The following is a 22,057-nucleotide window of genomic DNA, read 5'->3' as shown; positions in this document are numbered from 1 at the left end:
AATATAAGAGGCAAAACTGTAAAACCTTTAGAAGATGTGAGAAATGTTCATGACTTTGTATTTGGCTATGGATTTTTAGATATAACACCCAAAGTATGAGCAACAAAAGAAAACATAGGTAAATTAGATTTATCAAAATTAAAAACATTGGGGATCCCTGGGTGGCGCAGCGGTTTAGCGCCTGCCTTTGGCCCAGGGCGCGATCCTGGAGACCCGGGATCGAATCCCACGTCGGGCTCCCAGTGCATGGAGCCTGCTTCTCCCTCTGCCTGTATCTCTGCCTCTCTCTCTCACTGTGTGCCTATCATAAAAAAAATTAAAAACATTTATGAATCAAAAGACATTATTAAGAAAGAGAAAAGATAACCTACAGAATAGGATTTGTAAATCATATATTTGAGAAGAATCTAATATCTACAATGTATAGAGAACACTTGTAACTCAACTACAAAAAGATGTCCCAAATAGAAAATATACAAAAAGACTTGAACAGATATTTATCCAGAGATATATACAAATAGCCGACAAGCACATGAAAAGGTATTCAACATCATTAGTCACTAAGGAATTGCAAGTCAAAACCACAATGAGGTACCACCCATTGGGATGGTGGCATAATTTTTTTTAATGGGAAATAATGAGTTTTGGCAGGGATGCAGAGTTATTGGAATCCTTGTATGTCAGTAGTGGGAATGTAAAATGGTTCAGCTCCTGTGGAAAACAGATTGATGGTTCCTCAAAAAATTTAACATAAAGTTACATTTGATCTAGCAATTTCACTCCTAGGCATCTACCCAAGAAAAGTGATGAAAAAACATCCATACAAAAACTTGTGCGCAAACATAGCAGCACCATTTGTCATAGCTAAAAGATGAAAACAACCCAAATGTTTACCACTGGCTGAATGGATAAAATATGACTTTTACACAAAATGGAGTATCATTTAGGCTTAAAAAAAGGAATTAGTGATACAGGCTACAACATGGATAAACCTCGAAAGCCTCACTGAGTGAAACAAGTCACACAAAAGGCGTTTTATGATTCCATTTATATGAAATACATAAATCTGTAGAGATAAAGCAGACTGGTGGTTGCCAGGGGGTGAGGGGCGGGGAGATGGGAACTAACTTTTAATAGGCACAGGGAGTTTTTTGGATGATAAAAATGTTTTGAAACTACATAAAGAGGATGGTTCTACAACATTGTGAATGTTCAATGCCACTGAATCGAATCCTTCCTTTAAAATGGGTAGTTTTAGGTATATGAATTTAATCTCAACTAAAAGGATACAGGACGATAACATGGAGGACGGATTTTGGGCCACAGACCATGGTTTGCAACCCCCTGTCTAAGCATTTGTAAATGTTTTCCCTTTGTTTAAAACAGCTTTTCCTCTTCACCTTGTGACCTCTTACTCCAGCTTAGGAGTCACTAGGAAGACTTTCCTGACTCACCAGGTTGCATGAAGTCACAGCATATCATTCTATCCTGGGCCATAACAGCACTCTGTATTGCTGTTGCTTGCTTCCTTGCCAGAATCCTTATCATGTGTCCTTAAGGGAAGGGTCTGAGTCACATTCATTTTTTCCTTATCCTTAGCCCTTCACATGGTGCCTGGCACAAATGAAAGCATTTTTTAAAAACATTTTATTTATTTATTCATGAGAGACCCACAGAGAGAGAGGCAGAGACACAGGCAGAGGCACCCTGCATGGAGCCTGATGTGAGACTCGATCCCAGTACTCCGGGATATGCCCTGAGCCAAAGGGAAACACTCAACCACTGAGCCACCCAGGCGTCCCAAATGAAAGCATTTTTACATTGAGACTTTGTCAGCTACAGTCCTCAGTATGCCCTTTCCCAAAGCACACTCAGCACTCCTGCAAGATGGACTACCAGACAGGAGCCTAAGTTTCAGAAGCGGCCCTAACTTTTAATAGGCACAGGGAGTTTTTTTAAGACCGCACATGCAGCCTCTGGGTGGGACATGAGGACAGGCAGTGCAGAGTCCAGGTCTCAGGCTTGATCTCAGGTCTTCTCTGCTTCACCTCTTCTTGGCTTTAGGTTAGTCTTCTCTAGCATTGAGACTTAAAGGTACTGTCTCCATATGGTCTTCAATCTTCCCATCCTCACCCAGGAGGGTGAGTCTTGTCCTGTCCTTACTCTCATTTAAAACTTTTCTTGGGCAACCCTGGTGGCGCAGCAGTTTAGCGCCACCTGCAGCCCAGGGTGTGATCCTGGAGACCCTGGATCGAGTCCCACGTCAGGCTCTCTGCATGGAGCCTGCTTCTCCCTCTGCCTGTGTCTCTGCCTCTCTCTCTCTCTCTCTCTCTTTCTCTCTCTCTCTGCATCTCTATGAATAAATAAATAAATAATATTTTAAAAATTAAAAAAAAACTTTTCTTGTTCATTCTTCTGTTAGAGTGCACACATTTATCTACCACTTGCTCTCCTATTTCTTCCCCGTCTCGGCCTTTGGCAACCACTTGTCTACTCTGTCTCTCTGGATTTCCCTATTCCGAATATTTCATGTGTGGCCTTTGTGAGTGGCTTCTTTCACTTTGCATGTTTTCAAGGTTCATCAGTGTTGTAGCATGAACTGCTACTTTCCGTAGTACTTTAACATAAGTGTGCAGTACAGAGGTACAAAGGAAAGGTTCTTTAAAAAGAAAAATGTTGAAGCCTTTTTTTCCCTTTCTAAGGAGTGGGAGTAGGTGGCAGATACATTGAGGATCTGAATTTTATCCACCGACTGTATGGGGCCTCATTTGGCTGGGGTGGCGATTTGAATGTTGAATTCTAAGAGCTTGAGCTGTGATGCTGTCATATCTCATTTACTTAGCTTTTTGAACATTTGACATTGGATACAAATGTACTAAAATTCTTTGCCCAAAAATGTACATTCTAAGTTTTATAAAAGATACCAGCCTTATTGGGGTTTATTGAATACAGTTTTTGCTATTTATAGATTTCAGAAACCCAATTTTCAGAATTAGCCCATAACTTCCTCCTCTTGATATAACTACTCCTTTAGAGTTGCTTCCCAAGACTTTACATGAATATTTATGTGTTTGTATAATATGTGTATATTTATTAACATATGCAAACATGGAATGTACACTTACACATATACACAAACATATGTCTAAATGCATACCTGTGTATATACTCACATTTTACATTTAACAAATCAAGAAGTTTGTCATCTTATTTTTTCCCTGGTGTTTGCAGCCGTCTTTCCATATCAGATTTAGAGTTATATCGTGTCTTTAATATATAATAGGCTTGTTTTGGGGAGCACCTGGATGGCTCAGCTGGTTAAGCATCTACTTTTGGCTCAGGTCATGGTCCTGGAGTCCTGGGATTGAGCCCCACATTGGGCTCCCTACTCAGCAGGGAGCCTGCTTATCCCTCTCCCTCTGCCTGCCGCTCCCCCTGCTCGTGCTCTCTCTCTTTCTGTGTCAAATAAATAAAATCTTTAAAAAATAGGCTTGTTTTTTATTTAGAGAAACTATATCAACATATGAGACTTTCATTATAGAAACATTTGTTTTAACAATTTATATCCTCTCTTTTCTTTCCCTTTCATTGCAAATGTCTTGTCTTAGCAAAACCGTGTAGTTGGGGCAATGCAGCTCTACTCTGTGGATAGGAAGGTTTCACAACCCATAGAAGGCCATGCTGCTGCTTTTGCAGAGTTCAAGAGCGAGGGGAACACCAAGCCTGCCACCCTTTTCTGCTTTGCTGTACGAAGTCCCACAGGGGGCAAGGTAAGCTCTCTACTTTGTCTTCTCTTTGTGTTGGGAGTCTGTATAAGTGTAAATTGGTAGCCACTTAACCCGCATTTCAAAACCAATTTATAATTGGGAGTGGGGAATGACCTGTAGGTGCTTCATGTAAATGAAGGCTCTTACAGTATTTAGAACAACACCCAGCTGTACTTACAGGAATGGTTCTGTAGTCTCCTTATGTGGATCTGAGTTTTGTCTGTACTCCAATTCCTTGTTCCTTTCTTACAGGCAGATGCCACCTGTCCATAGTCCTGCCCTTTTCCCTCTACCTCCCAAAGAAGCCTGGCTTCCTTACCCATCACCTCCCCCCCTTCTGTTGGCAATGGCACCATCCTTCCCAACTCCCAAGCAAGAAGCCATGGCTTTCTAGCTCCATTCTGTTTGTGTTGCCACTGTCCATCTTTAGCAAGTGTCACTTCTATGGCAGACCAGCCCCTTGTTACCTGTATTTGGGTTAGAGAATAGTCATTTATTAGGTCGTCAGACCCACCTCACCTTTCAAAAATAATTCTTCCAAACTACCATTTCTCTTCAGGTGCCTGTATGCTAGAAGTTTTAGTCTCCCTGCATCTTAACTCCCAGGGGCCCCTGCTCACTTCCTACATCAATCCTCCTCTTCTAGCCCATCGCTCTGCTTGCCTCAAGCCTTTTTGGTGTTTCCCAGCTCCTCTCTGCCAGGCCAAATCCAAACTATTCTCTAAGTGTACACTCGTCAGTTTCTTCTGCTGGGCACCCTCTCCAACCCTTGTTGTTTTGTGTGTTTGATCCACCCCTACTCGTGACTTTTTCCAGACCTGTTCTAGCTTTAGTACCTTCTCATTAGATGAGAGGAACTTGAAGCTGTTCTGATAGTAGCAGGGATGAAGCCCCTTGTTCACTCTCATTCTTTCTGATTTTCCAAAGATTCTTAGCACCACTACCCCAACATAACCTTGAAAAACTCTCAGGCATTTGGCACAGTTGACTGTCTTGTGAGTTTGGCATTCAGTTACAGTATCTTGTCGGCTGATTTGTGTTAGCCTGAGCTGTGTCCAGGAGAGCCCCTTGTTTCATGGGCTTCCACACTAAGGCCCAGAGAGGGGAGAAGTGACTTGGCTTACAATGTGGTACTAAACATTGCTCATGTTTGCTGGTGTTGGTTTTTCCTGTGTCCTTGGTGTGGTAGGCAGCAGGTTAATGAATAGCATGAGCACTCCAAGACTGTCTTGTTTTGTTTGATGTAAGTTTTATCTTTAGCCCTACAAAGCATGGGCTATGGCTCTGCTTACCACTGGGCATTGGTTAGCATCAGTCTACCACCAATATGTTTACTTACATTGACTTAAATCTCTTCTCTAGTTGCACATAATTGAAGTCGGGCAGCCTGCAGCAGGAAACCAGCCTTTTGTAAAGAAAGCTGTGGATGTGTTTTTCCCTCCAGAGGCTCAGACTGATTTCCCAGTGGCTATGCAGGTATGAATGTGCTGCCCACTATGTGAGTTCAAACAAATCACAGATCTTGTGGGGAGGGGAATAGAAGATAGCAGGTTCCTGTGCTTCAGAAGATGCCCAAATAGATAATATTAGATTGTGGAGAAGATAATGTCGATGCTCATGTTCTAGCTAATGCTGTCTTAACATTCTCTGGAAAGGAGCACTCTTTTCTACAAACAAGAACTTTGTACAACTCACATACCAAAGTCCCAGGCCTTTTCCTTTTTATTATAAAAGATTAGATGTTTACTGTACTACAGAAATATAAAGAGGAAAACAATCTTCTGTAGCTGAACCAGTTGGATATAAAATACATCGAAGATCTCACTACTTGTCATATTTAAAAAGTTAGATACACTTTTTGAACAAAATTGGGATCACATTATATATGTAAGAGCATACAATCTACTCTCCCTTATTACTCTTCTGCTCAGTACATCATTGGCATTTCTATAGTAGATATGACATTCTTAGTTAATATTTTGAGAAATAAATGTTTATTCTTAGGGATCTACCATAATGGTAGGATGGTTTAGCTGTTTGCCTTTTTTCCTGTTCTCAAATATTTGATAATACTTAATGATTTCTTTTTAAAGTATTTTTTAGATGATAATTTTTTAAGCTAGACTTCTGGAAATAAATATGTAATCAAATGCATTTTTTTCCCACAAAGTGAAATTGGCCTTTTTTCTGTCTTAGAGAAATACATATTGTCCATAAATATCCATCAATATCCATAAACATAACCAAAGAATTAAATAGCGACTGAAATCCTACCCCACTGAAAACTGACTGCCCCTTTGGAAGTATCTTCGTATGCATGCATTTGTGAAGATATTTACAAAAAGAGTCTTATGACGTGTCTTAGCACTGACCTTCAGCTTTATGACCTTCTTTCACTGTGTTGTAGACTATCCCACACCAATTAAATGCATATAATATTTTAATGTCTGTATCATCTGTTCTGTGGATGTCCCTGACTCATGTAGACAATCACCCATTGGGTATTTATGTTTACAGTAACACTTGTAGGAGCATTGTTGTCCAATGCTCCGTCCAAGGATAAACTCCTGCAAGTGAAACTACTGGTCAGGGGCAGGTGCACAACCACTCTGGACAGTGTCCAGTGATGTTCATTCCCTACCTGTGATTATTGTTAAGATGGGATGGGTTTAGCACTCCTATACATCCTGTTAATTGCCTCTTCCTAATATTGGCATTTTTTTCTCTTGGGGTGTTTATCTTGTAAGAACTCTGTAGTTTTGGGGTACTGAGTGTCTGGTGTGTTTCAAATAGGTATTTCTTTCCAGTCATCTCAAGTTTATTTGTGGTATATTCCATTTTGTGGAAGATTTTGCATTTTTGTGTGGCTTTGATATCATGTTTTGTAAAGAATTCTGCACCCCAATGTGATGAAAATATTCACCCATATTTGCTTCTATTACTTTCTTGGTTTTATTTGCTTAAAATCTTTGACCCATCTGGAATTTACTTTAAAGAGTAAGATGAAGGGCAGCCTGGGTTGCTCAGCGTTTTTTTTTTTTAAACATTTTTTATTATTATTTATTTATGATAGTCATACAGAGAGAGAGAGAGAGGCAGAGACACAGGCAGAGGGAGAAGCAGGCTCCATGCAGGGAGCCTGATGTGGGATTCGATCCCGGGTCTCCAGGATCGCGCCCTGGGCCAAAGGCAGGCGCCAAACCGCTGCGCCACCCAGGGATCCCTGCTCAGCGGTTTAGTGCCGCCTTTAGTCCAGGGCGTGATCCTGGAAACCCAGGATTAAGTCCCACGTCAGACTCCCTGCATGGAGCCTGCTTCTCCCTCTGCCTGTGTCTCTGCCTCTCTCTCTCTGTCTCTCATGAATAAATAAATAAGAAATGTTAAAAAAAAAAAAAAATAAGATCAGGGCTTTTTTTTTTTTTTTTAGTCTTTTTTTTTTTGTAAATTTATTTTTTATTGGTGTTCAATTTGCCAACATATAGAATAATGCCCAATGCTCATCCCATCAAGTGCCCCCCTCAGTACCCGTCACCCAGTCACCCCCACCCCCCACCCACCTCTCCTTCCCCCACCCCTAGTTCGTTTCCCAGAGTTAGGAGTCTCTCATGTTCAAGATCAGGGCTTTTTTATTTTTTTTTTATTTTTTATTTTTTTTTGATCAGGGCTTTTTTAAAAAAAGATTTTATTTATTCATTTGAGACAGAGAGACAGAGAACATGAGCAAGAAGGAAAGGCAGAGGGAGAAGTAGACCCCCTGCTGAACAGAGAACCCGATGACGTGGGGCCTGATCCCAGCACCTGAGATCACGATTTGAGCTGAAGGCAGACAGTTAACCATCTGAACCACCCAGGCACCCAAAGAGACAGTTCTTTATGCTCATCCTCCATCGCCATATAGACAGCTGGTTGTATCAGCACTGTATACTGGTTAAAGTCTGTTTTCCACTAATATGAAATATCTACTCATTTATATTAAATTCTTATGTACATTTGATTCTATTTCAGGGTTCTCAATTCTGTTTGTTTATATTTTTTCCTATGCTGGTACTCACTTTATTTTTTTACTACCATACTTTAAAACCACTATAGGTTTGGGGTGCCTGGCTGGTTCCATTGGAGGAGTATGTGACTCTTGATCTCAGGGTCATGAGTTTGAGCCCCACTTGGGGTATAGAGATTACTTAAATAAACTTTTAAAAAATAAAATTACTATGGGTTTTATAATAATTTTTTTAAGTTTATCCAGAACTTTCCCCTTATTTTATGAACTCACAGCTTTTTCTAAAGGGATTTGGTAAGGAAGTGGGGAGAGGATAGTTAGACCTGAAAGACAAATGGAATAGCCTGATTTATTGCACCTTTATTTGAGAAAAGTCAAGCAAAGTATTGGCTTTAAAACTAGTTCTCAAATGGATATGACTGGAATCAACTTGGGATCCACTCCCACCAATGATAAATGATCTCTTGGGCTGAAAACTCCTCTTTCATCATTTATGAGCTCTTTTGTCCTCTTTGGCTTCTTCTTACTTACATTTCTACCTGTTGTTCTCTATCTCCCTGTAGATTGGAGCTAAACATGGAGTTATTTACTTGATCACAAAGTATGGCTATCTTCATCTGTATGACCTAGAGTCTGGCGTGTGCATTTACATGAACCGTATTAGTGCTGACACAATTTTTGTCACTGCTCCACATGAACCTACTTCTGGAATTATCGGTGTCAACAAAAAGGGACAGGTATGGAACTTTGAGGGTTCATCTCCCACATTTTCCATTCATTGGGGACTGGAGCTTAACTTTTCCTCCTTCCTCAGGAAGGTGGTCAAATATTATCAGCTCCTGTTATTCAACTTACACCCATGTCTCCCTTCTCCTTCCTACCATCACTTCACCTCTCAGACAGCACTATTCTTTTTCATTTTTTCAAGGTTTTATTTATTTATTTGAGGTAGAACAAGAGACCAGGAGCAGGGGAGCAGAGAGAGAGGGAGAAGCAGGCTCCCCACCGAACAGGACCCTGGGATCATGACCTGAACCAAAGGCAGATGCTCAACAGACTGAGCTACCCAGGTGCCCCTGGACAGCACCATTAAACAGGATCAATTCCGAGAGGAGTAGCTCCCGTCCTGCACAAAGCTTCTACCAGTGGAGCAGTGGTTCTGATACACACCACTAACATGTTCAGGCTGATACACACCACTAACATGTTCAGGCTAGGCTAATTGGGGAGGGTTGAAAGGCAGGTGCTATGCTACCTAAATTACCTTTCTCAACTAAAGTTAAAACAGTTAAAAGAAGGAAATCTGTGCTTTAAAAAAAAGAAGATTGAGAAGAAAAACTGTCAGTTCCACCCCCACACCCAGTGATTTTGGCAGAGTTATCTTGAATGTATCACTGGTCAGTATCCATGCAACCTGATATTTTTCTCATTTGACCATGCTGTAGCTCTGTCATGAAGTTCTGTTTTATTATCATTAGATATTTGGCTCCTGTGCATCCTGTCACTGTTAGAGCCAATGTTCTAGGGATACTCAGCATGAGCTTTAGAACTTTGCTGATACTGCAGTGCCTACGGGCGAGATGTTGGCAGTTGGTATATATGGAGCACTTTCTATGGTAGGCCAGTCTCACCTGTTGGGTCTTTATAGGTGCTGTCCATTTGTGTCGAGGAAGATAACATTGTGAATTATGCAACCACTGTGCTTCAGAATCCAGACCTTGGTCTGCGTTTGGCCATTCGTAGCAACTTGGCTGGGGCAGAGGAATTATTTGTGAGAAAATTCAGTACCCTCTTTGCGCAGGGGAGCTATGCTGAAGCTGCGAAAGTAGCAGCATCTGCACCAAAGGTAATGGCCCTCGAATGCTGTGTTCTAGTCTGAGAGTGAAATCAGTTATAAAAGCATTCCACTGCTGTTGTTGGATTGTCTTACTGTTTTGTTATTTGTTTTAGCTTTAAAATTTTATGCCACTGGCATAACAATGAGACAAATCAATGAAAAGTACAATCCTACTACAATATTTTTTAAAATTCTCTTTCAGTTATTACCTATGTGCATAGATATTTCACACCCAGCTTCTTAACATAGGAAATACAGAGATATATTATACATCAAGTGGTTATGCCCCAGTTTTATTTAGTCACATTCTATTCTACTTTCTCCACTCATCTGGAATGTTAATAGTACTGCTTGGGGCATTTTCTTTGATTTATTTCATTAAAATAAATTGTCCTAGGCCTAGATCTGCTTCTGAGCAGATAAAGGGTTTTGATTTGCTCCTCCTTGAAAGGATTTTTTCTTTCAAGTGATGCATATGAACAAACTATTTCTAGTCTTCACCCAGGACTTCGAGTATTTTGAATTAAAATGTAGTGGTAGTAGAACTTCACTACTGCAAAGCTGATTTAGAAGCCTAATTCTCACCCTTGCTAGAAGTCATCTGTGGGACTGAGACCCACTGTGTTCATGGTTTTTTGTTGAAGATGGAAGCCATTGCCTTGGTAGAGGACTTTCTGTCTTTGACAATTAATTCAGTGAGGAATTTCCATTGGCAGATTTTTTTTAATTTTTTTTATTTATTTATGATAGTCACAGAGAGAGAGAGAGAGAGAGAGAGAGGCAGAGACATAGGCAGAGGGAGAAGCAGGCTCCATGCACCGGGAGCCTGACGTGGGATTTGATCCCGGATCTCCAGGATTGTGCCCTGGGCCAAAGGGCAGGCACTAAACCGCTGCACCACCCAGGGATCCCTGGCAGATTTTTTAAAAATATAAGCCAGTTAAGTAAAGAGACAGCCTGTGATTAATGACATAACAACCTATATTTCCATTTGTCATCAGGGAGTCCTGCGTACCAGTGACACAGTTCGGAAGTTCCAGAGTATTCCTGCCCAGCCGGGGCAGGCCTCTCCTTTGCTCCAGTACTTTGGAATCCTGCTTGACCAGGGTCAGCTCAATAAACTTGAATCCTTAGAACTTTGCCGTCCAGTGCTTCAGCAGGGACGAAAGCAACTCTTAGAAAAGTGGCTGAAAGAAGATAAGGTACAAACACTTACGAAATCACAACCCTCAGCACAGTTTGAAAACAAGGTCACAGGCTCCTCTGGTCCTAATCCTGTCTCTTTGGCACATCACAGCTGGAGTGTTCAGAAGAACTTGGAGATTTGGTCAAAACTGCTGACCCTACACTCGCTCTGAGTGTATATCTTCGGGCAAATGTGCCAAGCAAAGTTATCCAATGTTTTGCAGAAACAGGCCAATTCCAGAAAATTGTCCTCTATGCCAAAAAGGTAATATATGCCTAACCGTGAGCATTTCATAGATAATTAATTAGTGGTGAGTGGTTGCTGATTCTGAAATTTATAAAATACCCTTCCTCCTACAGACGTGCTCTAGTGTGAGTTGTTGATGTTGCTGTTAGCATCTGTCATTCAGTGATAATGATCCTCTTTTATTCTCTTCAGTTTTTTATTTTCCTGTCTTATGTTTACAGTCCTTCCAATTTCCTTCCAGTTGGGGATTTTCCTGTAATTTTATCTTGTTCTTTTTCTTCTTTCTCCCTCACCCTCCTCAGCATCATCTGTGTGTTAATCCTGTGTTTCCCAGGCTTCCACAGCAGCTTGTGCCCAAAGTTCACCGGCTTGTGTGCTGGGTATGGGTCAGAGCTGGCACACTGGTTGGAGTGACTTTTTTGTGGTCCAGGCTATTTGTGTAGTTGATTGCACCTCTGCAATACATGGCATCATCACACTGAAGGGGTTGTTGTGTTTGGCAGAGGCCGAGCATGTACACATGCTTATATTCCTCATTTCTTTGTAAACACGAGTTTAAAACAAAAAATGGGAGTTGTTTATTGTTTTTATTTTTGTTTAGCCACTCACAGTGTTTTGTTTATTTTTCTGATGGGTGTTCCCTTGCTTCTAGGTTGGCTATGTCCCAGACTGGATCTTTTTGCTAAGAAGTGTAATGAGGATCAGTCCAGACCAGGGCCTGCAGTTTTCTCAGATGCTAGTGCGAGAGGAAGAGCCATTGGCCAATATTGACCAGGTGAGCATTGGCTGATTGTTTGGGACAGCTTTCTGTGGCTTGTATAGCTGTCAAGAAGATTCCCTTTTGTTTTTTTTACTCTTACTAGTGTCTCAATTCTTTTCTTTGTCTGCTGTTAATCTTCCAGTTTTAAAAGATATGATGTACCAGAGAAGATTGTCTTCTAGTCTTTTATTGTTTGAATACATATCATTTACCATTTTTTTGAAGTATTTTAGAGGATTCATGTGTCAGGTTGTGAGGATCTTGTTTCTTTGTGGTGGTTTGTGGTGGCATTGGGAATGGTGGCCCCACTCCACCCCCAGCCCCACCTCATTATACTCTGCTGACTAAAGCCACCCAATTCTGCCTGCATACCTGGTTATGGTGAGTGCTTTTGAGTCTGCAGACTTTCATCTTGTGGGTGTCTGGCTAACCTGGAGGTAGGTGAACAGGAGACTGTTATTTTAGCATAACATAGTTAGTGTTTAGGTATAAACACCTGTCAAGTCACCTTCATTAAACTGTGTGTAAAGAGCTCTGGGTAATGCAGAGATGTGTAATGAAGCTTGAAGCAAAGCAAAATCAATATCCTGTATAGATTCAATTTTAAATACAGTCACACTAGGTTATATACATCTTGGAATTTGCAGATTTTGGAGATTAAGGGGTTTGAGGCAAATTTACATAGATCTCAAGAGGAAAAAAAACTCCAGATTATATCTGGATTATATTTCATATTCCTGAAGTATTTTTATTTATGTATTTTTTAAAAGATGTTCTTTTATTTATTTATGAGAGACCCAGACAGAGAGGCAGAGACATAGGCAGAGGGAGAAGCAGGATCCCTGCAGAGAGCCCAATGTGGGACTCGATGCTGGGACCCTGGGATCACGACCTGAGCCAAAGACAGATGCTCAACCACTGAGCCACCCAGGCACCCCTGAAGTATTTTTATTATAAACTTTCTCTTGTATTTTAAACTTGGAAACAGTTACAAATTCATAAATTCATTACCTATATTTCACTTCTTAGGCTTATTCTTTAATATATATTTTAACTCTAATGATTGGTGTCTAAGTCAATGTTTGCATTTTCTTAACTGTGCCTGAATAATAAGAGTATAAGGGCTAGAAACCAGGTGTTGACTGCCTCTAGGATTTGATTAAGTAATAGATTGTTAAGATTGCTTGGATCACTGTAGAGGAATTTGGGGATTCATACTGATACAACTACTTCCTTTGATTGACTTGAATAAAATGCCCTGTTGGTGAGTATGACATGGGTGATAAATTTCACAAAATTACCTAATAAAAAATGGCCATGAATTACTTGACTTCTGATGATAAGAGAAAATGCAGGAGCACCTACTTGCCTTATTCAGAAGAGCATGTGACTGTTGATCTCAGGGTTGTAAGCTTGAGCCCCATGTTGAGTGTAGAGATTACTAAAATAAATTAAAAGTTTTTAAATGCAAAGGAAGGAGCTAATTATTGAATTTTTAAATGAGATTCATCTTTAGGAACTATTTGAATAAGAAAATAAAACCATTTCCTTTGGGTAAAAATGTGGCTTGCTATCTGTTTCAGATTGTAGATGTTTTCATGGAAAACAGTTTAATTCAGCAGTGTACTTCCTTCTTATTGGATGCTTTGAAAAATAATCGCCCAGCTGAGGGGCACCTCCAGACTCGCCTGTTGGAGATGAACCTGATTCATGCACCCCAGGCAAGTGCTATTTCTAGGCTGAAACCAAGGGACAAAGGACCTGTTTCTGTGTAGGACTCGCACACCTAAACACAGAGGCTTTGGGCTGGGATGTGCTCGTGTCTCAGTGGACATTCTCTAGGACTTTCTTATAAGAGATTTCCAGAATCCATGGTGCAAAACTTTCATAAAAATAATTACAACTGGGGCATCTTTTCTTTTGCTTCCTTTTTTCTTTTCTTTCTCTTCTTTTCTTCACTGTGGTAAAGTATACATAAAAAAATTTACTGTTTTAATCATTTTTTAAAAGATATTATTTATTCATGAGAAACACAGAGAGAGAGGCAGAGACATAGGCAGAGGGAGAAGCAGGTTCCCTGTGGGAAGCCCGATGCAGGACTTGATCCCAGGACTGTGGGATCATGCCCTGAGCCGAATGCAGACACTCAACCACTGAGTCACCCAGACACCCCAGTTTTAAACATGTTTAAGCACACAATTCAGTGGCGTTAACTAAATTCACAATATTGTGCAACTGTTACCACTATGTATTTCCAGAACTTTTTATCATCACAAACAGAAAATCTATACCCATTAAGTGGTAACTCCCCATTCCCTTCCCCAGTCCTTGGTAACCCCCTATTCTATGTACCTTTTATATGAATTTGCGTATTCTAGTTACTTCATATAAGTAGAATCATATATTTGTTCTTTTGTTTGGCTTATTTCATTTAGCATATTATTTTCAGGATTCATCCATGTCATACCATGGATTAGAATTTCATTCCAGGGCAGCAGCCCGGGTGGCTCAGTGGTTTAGCGCCACCTTCGGCCTGAGGCATGATCCTGGAGACCGGGGATCAAGTCCTCACGTTCTCCTGTGTGGAACCTGCTTCTCCCTCTGCCTGTGTCTCTGCCTCTCTTTTCTCTCTCTCTCTCTCTCTGTCTCTCATGAATGAATAAATAAAATCTTAAAAAAAGAATTTCATTCCTTATTATGTCTGAATAAGATTCCTTTGTATGTGTATATCACATTTTGTTTATCCATTTATTTGTTGATAGACATTGGGTTGCTTTCACTTTGTGCTATTGCAAATAGTGCTGCTGTGAATATATGCAGGTATCGATCAGTTTGAGTGAGTTCCTGTTTTCAGCTTTTGGGGTGTACACCCAGAAGTGGAATTGCTGGATCATATGGTAATACTGAATGTAACTTGTTGAGGTACCACCATACTGTATTCCAAGCAGTTATACCATATTCTTACCATAATATATGAGGGTTCCAATTTCTTCATATGCTTGTCAACACTTGCTATTTTCTGTATGTGTTTTTTTTTTTTTTTTAAATAATAGCTATCCTAAATGGGTGTGAAGTGGTAGCTCATTGTGGCAGGGCATTTCTTGAACTGAAAGTTGAGGGGTGACGTTAAATTACATTTATGTGCCTTTTTGGGTTAATTTTGGATATATATGCAGGAAAGGAGTTTGGAGAAATTTATATCAAGCTCTTAACCACAGTCGTCTGAGTGGACAAGATCATAGTTCACTTTATTCTTTACTTGTTTGTGTTCCAGTTTCTTTTTCTTTATAATCATGTACTGTTTTTGTGATTAGGAAACAGTATGTTCATTGTATTGTTCTGTGATCTCAGGTATCCAGTCCACAAGTCAGCTGTTGTTGTGTGGTTCATACCCTACCTTTAGGAAGCAAAAATGCTATTAATTTGCTGTTTGGTGTTCTGTTGAAATCTTATAAATGAGATTCTTTTTGAGATTTTATTTATTCATGAGAGACACAGAGACAGAGACAGAGAGAGGCAGAGACACAGGTGAGGGAGAAGCAGGCTCCATGCAAGGAGCCTGATGTGGGACTCGATCCCGGGACTCCAGGATCACACCCTAGGCCAAAGGCAGGCGCTAAACTGCTGAGCCACCCAAGCTGTCCTAGTAAATGAGTTTTGAAACAGCAACTAAGCACCACTTAGGAACTGAGCAGATAGACCCTAAGAAAAGCCCAAACCTGAAAGAGGGTCAGCCTGGATGGGTGCACAGCTGGGCACAACACCAGAAATATTGGAGCAGTCTTCTCTGGATGTCAGAGGCTGGATGATATTTTCTTTCTTGGCTCATCTGTGTTTTCTGAGTTCTTTAAATGACGCTATTGCTATAATGAGAAAACTTTTTTTTTTTTTTAAAGAGGATAGTAAAGACAGATCTGGAGAAAACAAAGAGTAGGGACATCGATAAGTTCCAGATATTACAAAACTCTCCTCTTAGCCCTTGGTCTGGATTGTTTCCTCTATAGGGAACACAGAGTATGCATTTCCCTGGAGCAGCATGTTGTTAGACTAGGTCTGTGGACACTGCATACTTGGTTGGTGCTCCATTTTCTGGAAGGATTGGGAAAGAGTGTGCTGGGTGACACCCATCTCATCAAGACTTGATACTAGTTAGATACTGAGGGTCAGATCACTTAACAAGATAACAGGTTGCTTGTTGACCTACTCATTCTTAGGCCAGAGATTGCTTGTTTAAAGATGATAGATATTAAATCTTACCAGAATTCTTTCTAGGAGTGTTAGTTATTTTCTCACATACCCGACTCCCACAAAACATACCCCTAATTCTGCCTTTTACCAAATTGAGATGCTTAGTGAATGCCAAAAGGATTTGTTACTTCCAGGTCTAATCTTAACTGTTGCTAGTCCAAGGATTGAGCTCATTAAGGGAGACCCTTGTAGACTCACACCCTGACATTGACCTTCACTTGCCATAGAAAACTGTACAGATATGATGGCTAAAAAGCCAGAGTAATAGTCTGGAATGACCCAAGTAACACGCTTTAGGGCAGAACGTCAGCCTTTTATACATACCTCACTTTGTACCCTAGAGCCTTGTTTGAAGAGCCTTACGTGGCTTGGATGGTTGGCTAGGGTTCTGCTCAGAAGTGGGGAAGAACCTAGACCTGGTGAAGCCCCTCTCTCCTGTGAGCACTTTCTGGAGCTGTGCCCTGAGGGATAAGGTTTGAGCAGCTGCTCTTAAAATTGCCACCATTTAGACTTTCTTCCTGACCTCACTATTTCACAGGTTGCAGATGCCATTCTTGGAAATCAGATGTTTACTCATTATGATCGGGCCCACATTGCCCAGCTCTGTGAAAAGGCAGGCCTCCTGCAGCGTGCATTGGAGCACTACACTGACCTCTACGACATCAAGAGGGCTGTGGTCCACACTCACCTTCTCAATCCTGAGGTATCATGCACCCTTGGGGCACTCCTGTTGTGGATGACACCCACCTATCACTAGGATCACATGCTCCCAAAATTTCCTACGTACGTGGTTATAGGACTGTGGCATGTATCTTCCCTGTGCATGAACCTCGTCACTGCTATATACAGTTCTCATTTAGCCCCCACACAAGCTCCACTTGCTTACCCACACAGCTGGGCTTGCATCACCTCTTTCTTTCCATTGTCTACCTTTGACTTAGCCCGAAAGAACCTATTAATACTGACAGCTCTATCAGGGTTGTCTAAAACCATTAGCAGAAACTAATTGGTACTGCATTCCATTTACAGAATAGATTTTTCTTTCAACTGTGGGGTGTTGCAGGGTCTGGGACAGCTTAATGAATAGTTGAAGTTTAGTATCTTATCCTAAGTTCACTCCTGGCTCGTACTTTTTACCACAAGGGATAGTTGCTTTTCAGTCCTCTTAAGTGAAGATTCTTTATATTTTTGACACTCAGTGGGAAGAATTGACCCAGTTATTTTGCCAGTGTCGGCAACATCTACAATGGTACTTAGCTGTGGACAAACTTTTCCTTGCTTCACAGTGGCTCATCAGCTTCTTTGGCTCCTTGTCGGTTGAGGATTCTTTGGCGTGTCTGCATGCTCTGCTGTCTGCCAGTATCAGACAGAACCTTCAGCTGTGTGTGCAGGTAGCCTCCAAGTACCACGAGCAGCTGGGCACACAGTCCCTGGTGGAGCTCTTTGAATCCTTCAAGAGTTACGAAGGTAAACTTCACAGCCTCTAGCCAACTGCACCTCTTGCTCAGGTGCCTGTAGTAATCTCACAGTCTTCCTTCAGGCCAGGCCGATGTGTCGGTCGTTGGCAGAAGATTTCTGCTGTCTGGTGCGTGTTACCCAGCTTAGGTAGTTTTTTGGCATTTGCAAAGGAAGAAATTAGTTGGTTGGTGTTGGGTGGGGACAGTTAGAATCCCCCTTGTGTCCCTGGAGCCTCTGTGGAATTGAGTATCTTTGTGTCACACAGTCTGCTGAATGTTCACCAGAAAGCCTGAGCCACTTGCACTAGTGCATGGCCCTAAGAGGGCAGTGCCTTTGGCGTCCCCCAAGTTAAAGCCCCATGGAGGCTCAGTGGTGTATGGTTGTTGGGCTGGCAGGCCTGACTGTGGTTAGCCACCTCTGTCCTCCTATGGGTATCACACCAAGAATATGCTGGTGAAGGTGATGGCTTTCCTAGGTGAGAGTCTGCTGGAGACAGGCTGGGGCAGGGATAGAAACTGAGCATTTGTCCAGTGAGGTGTTAAGCCACTTCCCTGGACCTAGTGAGGCTGGAATGTTGGAGGAGTAAAGGCAAGACCTGCCTATAGGAAGCTGCCCCTATCGTCAGAAGACGCCATTGCAGGAAAGGCTGCAGCAGCTATTAGATTGCACTGGGTGAGGAGATGGCAGTAGAGTAGGGTCAGTGGGAGCTGTCTGTTTTCAGAGCTCTGGTTCCTTCCCCCAGGTTAAAGCCAAAGACCTCCTCAGAGAAAGTGGTATTCTCTGTGGTATCCTGTCATGTTCTTATCACCAGTATTCCCTGGCTGGCTTCTGTGAGAGTCAGGAGATGTTCAGCCTCTGATGAATAACGGTGCTTTGTGACTCACCTTGCAGCCCAGTCCACAGTGGCTCCATGTGTGCCAGCAGCTCAGTGTCAGGGAGGCTGCCACTGAAAGCCTCTGCTTTCCTCTCTCCCTGGTTTGTCTTTTTTAGGGCAGCAGTCACACAGCCCTCTTAGGTTACCTGAATTTGAATTATTCTTGAAGATAGGGTGTGCCTGGGCCCCCCAGAAGGATCACACACACACACACACACACACACACACACACTATTTTACATCAGAACATCTCAGGTATACCTCCCAAATTTGATGGAAATCAGAACTAGTTATTTGGGGGGAGATGCCAAAGCAGAAGAACTTCATGTAGATTTTCTAAGTTGTGAGTGGGCTATGTGAGCTGGGAGACTGGAGCATTGCTGTTGTGGGCTGGCCTTCAAGGGCAGGTGGGCTGTGACTGTGGAAAAGGCAGGTCGATATTATGATGGCATAAGATGAAACAATCTCTCTTTGTAGGCCTCTTCTACTTCTTGGGCTCAATTGTGAACTTCAGCCAAGATCCAGATGTGCACTTGAAATACATTCAGGCTGCCTGTAAGACGGGGCAGATCAAGGAGGTGGAGAGGATATGCCGGGAGAGTAATTGCTACAATCCAGAGCGAGTGAAGAATTTCCTGAAGGTAAGTGTGTCCAGGCATTGCCTCATTCCTTGAGCAAACCATCAGGCAGCTGCCCAAGAGGTGGAAAGCCAGCTTTGTCTCCATTAGTGTTCCCTAGGTCCTTAGTGCAGAGCTCTACTTTATGGCCTAAAGTTCTTGGAGGAGGCCACTGCTCATTTAACAACCTATGAGGCTATGCTGTTAATTATCCAATGTATGAGTAGAGGGAGTTAGTTTATTGCTGCATTATGTTTCAACAATGTCCCAACTATGCCCCTGTTAATTAGGTTAGGAAAGTCTATAGAAGCAAATAAGTGACTCAGTGCTAGTGGCATCAAAAGTGAGAAGTGTATTTTTTCCTCATGCACAGACTGGGGTAAATGTGGAGCTAAAGTAGGGTGGCTTTCTATTTCACCATCTTTCAAGGACCAGGCTGATGGCTGCTTTGCCATCTTCAGCATACCACCTTGAATGGTCAACAGGAAGAAGGAAAGAGAGTTCAGAGGAGTAAGCATGGGTGGTTTTTATGGGTGAGACTGCAGGTGGCATGTGGCACTTCGATTCCCATTCCATTAGAGGAAACTGGATCACATGGCCATACCCAGAACCTTGCAAAGGTGCAAGGGCACCTGAGAAGTGTCATGTAGGTATGGCCAAATGAGGGGAGGCGTTATTATGATGGACTGTGTGTGTTGGCAGTGGGTTGGGGGGAGCCCCCTGCACTGATGGCTGATGTTCCATGGAGTGTGGCTGTTTGCCCAGAAAGGCAGCCCTTATTGGCACGTGTTCTTGAAAGTAGCCCACACTGTCTGCTGCCAGGCTTGGGTCGCATTTATACATAATGGGCTGCTTATCTTAACACAAATGGTATTTGCTTTTGGACCAGTTTGCAATGGTATTGCCAAATTTAGCAGAGTTCTTTTCTTCTTTAACCAAATAGTATTATCTTTCTATTGTTTCCCAAAGCAAACTCTATATCCCCAAAAGCAAATAACTTAAAACAATAGCATCTCTAGAACAAACTCTCATCCTGAGTCTTCTTAGAGTTGCTTTTCTATAGAAGCAGCGCCATCCCTGTGCTTATTCCTGATTCCTGCAGTCTAGCTCTGTGGGGTCTTCACTGCCTGCTCTGTTCTGTGCTTTCCCAAAACACAGGAGGCCAAGCTCACAGACCAGCTTCCCCTCATCATTGTGTGTGATCGGTTTGACTTTGTCCATGACCTCGTCTTGTACTTATACCGCAACAACCTGCAGAAGTACATTGAGATCTACGTTCAGAAGGTACTACTGGGACCGTCGCTGCTGGCTCCCAAGTGACACCTGGCTACCTTTGTGCCTTGGTTGGTGGTAATAACCTACACCTGAGAGACTGATTCTGCTCCCTGAATGTGTCTGAGACTACTGGTATCTTAACCCAGGCTGCCATAGCACAATACCACAGGCTGGGTGGCTTAAGCAATAGACATTTATTACTAACAGTTCTAGAGGCCGGAAGTCCCAAGATCAAGGTGCTGACCCCACCACCTTGGGTTGGTTCTCTCTGAAGCCACTCTCCTTGGCTTATAGATGGCCGCCTTCTTGCTGTGCCTTTACATGGCCTTTTCTTTGATTACGGCCCTACCCTTGTGACTTCATTGAACCATAATTATGTCCTTCAAGGCCCATCTTCAAATACAGTCACATTAGGGCTTAGAGTTTCAAATATGCATTCTGCCCACCACAGGAGCCCTTTAAGACAGCCACACTGTCCAGGCACTGGGGAACTTGTAGCAGTGACCTGTGCCTGCAGCACTGAAGTCACCACCTTGACCATTCTAGGTCAACCCTAGCCGGATCCCTGCTGTGGTTGGAGGGCTGCTTGATGTGGATTGTTCTGAGGAAGTAATTAAAAACTTAATCATGGTGGTGAGAGGACAGTTCTCTACTGATGAGCTGGTGGCTGAAGTAGAAAAAAGAAACAGGTAAGGGATCCTAGCTTGGTATCTTCTCTTGCCCCTGGGTTCTATTTGCTGTTAAGTTCTCCAAGATCCCTTTCAGTCAGCCTCCAGACCCCAAGAGTAAACTGTCTCTATGGCTGGATTCATAGTAGTGAGTTATTTGCTATTGGTACTGCAGATCTTTCAGGAAAATGTAACAATTAAAATAAGTTTGGAACTCAAGTCTGTTTTGGTCCCTAGAACAACCTGAGGTTAATAGAATGAGATTTTTGTTTCTAGAAGCAACCTTCAGAGTTCAGGGTCTGCCCTGGAGGCTTAGGATGTTCGTTTTGAGACTTTTATGATGTTCTTCTTTGTTCCAAAGGCTAAAGCTGCTGCTTCCCTGGCTGGAGTCCCGGAGTCACGAAGGCTGTGAAGAGCCTGCCACTCACAATGCACTTGCCAAGATCTACATTGATAGCAACAATAGCCCCGAGCGCTTCCTGAGAGAGAATGCTTACTATGACAGCCGTGTGGTGGGCCGCTACTGTGAGAAACGGGACCCACATCTGGCCTGCGTTGCCTACGAGAGGGGGCAGTGTGATCTTGAACTCATTAAGGTGGGGAGCAAATACACCTAGCTGCCAGCTGTTGCCCTGGCTTCCTGTGGCAGGACTTCATCAGTGGGGGCTGCTGAGGACTTCCTCTGAGCCCCACAGTTGCAGATCATGTGGTACATTTCCATAAACTTGGTTTCCTTTTCATTCAGATGCCTTATACCCTGTTTGTATATATTGTACCTATAAGCCTGGCTGCTGCTCCAAGTCTGACCTGTCAGCCTTCTGTTTACAGTCCTTAAGGTTACTTAGTGTCCTGAGGGCAAAATTGAGCCCCTTAGTCTGACTTGGGCTCACACAGTTCCTCTGGGAACTGCAAGTCCTGTCCTCAGCAGCCTGACTACCTCCCCTCTTGCCTCTCTACCTTGGATGCTTCCATCCTGTGTGCCCTAGCACTTCCTGCTCTTCTAGGGCAGCTTCTTCTTCTTTTTTTTTTTTTTGTATTTTATACTATGGTTCTTTTTTTTATAATAAATTAATTTTTTATTGGTGTTCAGTTTACCATCATACAGAATAACACCCAGTGCT

General features: G+C 42.3%; 1 protein-coding gene across 4 annotated transcripts in view; it reads left to right on the top strand.

The window, feature by feature from the left end:
• The window catches only part of CLTCL1 (clathrin heavy chain like 1), a 93,221-nt gene that overhangs the window by 36,923 nt on the left and 34,241 nt on the right, over nucleotides 1–22,057 (top strand). For all 4 annotated transcript variants that reach the window (XM_077874679.1, XM_077874681.1, XM_077874678.1 and 1 more), the window contains exons 4-17: nucleotides 3,609–3,770; nucleotides 5,130–5,243; nucleotides 8,331–8,504; nucleotides 9,416–9,613; nucleotides 10,606–10,806; nucleotides 10,902–11,054; nucleotides 11,689–11,811; nucleotides 13,380–13,517; nucleotides 16,583–16,747; nucleotides 17,331–17,511; nucleotides 18,854–19,017; nucleotides 20,152–20,277; nucleotides 20,815–20,957; nucleotides 21,298–21,532. In XM_077874679.1, the coding sequence (XP_077730805.1) occupies nucleotides 3,609–3,770; nucleotides 5,130–5,243; nucleotides 8,331–8,504; nucleotides 9,416–9,613; nucleotides 10,606–10,806; nucleotides 10,902–11,054; nucleotides 11,689–11,811; nucleotides 13,380–13,517; nucleotides 16,583–16,747; nucleotides 17,331–17,511; nucleotides 18,854–19,017; nucleotides 20,152–20,277; nucleotides 20,815–20,957; nucleotides 21,298–21,532 (2,277 nt within the window). The remainder of the gene's footprint in view (nucleotides 1–3,608; nucleotides 3,771–5,129; nucleotides 5,244–8,330; nucleotides 8,505–9,415; nucleotides 9,614–10,605; nucleotides 10,807–10,901; nucleotides 11,055–11,688; nucleotides 11,812–13,379; nucleotides 13,518–16,582; nucleotides 16,748–17,330; nucleotides 17,512–18,853; nucleotides 19,018–20,151; nucleotides 20,278–20,814; nucleotides 20,958–21,297; nucleotides 21,533–22,057) is intronic.

The sequence above is a fragment of the Canis aureus genome, chromosome 27 (assembly GCF_053574225.1).
Source record: "Canis aureus isolate CA01 chromosome 27, VMU_Caureus_v.1.0, whole genome shotgun sequence".
NCBI classification, from domain to species: domain Eukaryota; kingdom Metazoa; phylum Chordata; class Mammalia; order Carnivora; family Canidae; genus Canis; species Canis aureus.
Note: the sequence above shows the minus strand (reverse complement) of the source record. Positions and strands in the feature narration are given on the sequence as shown.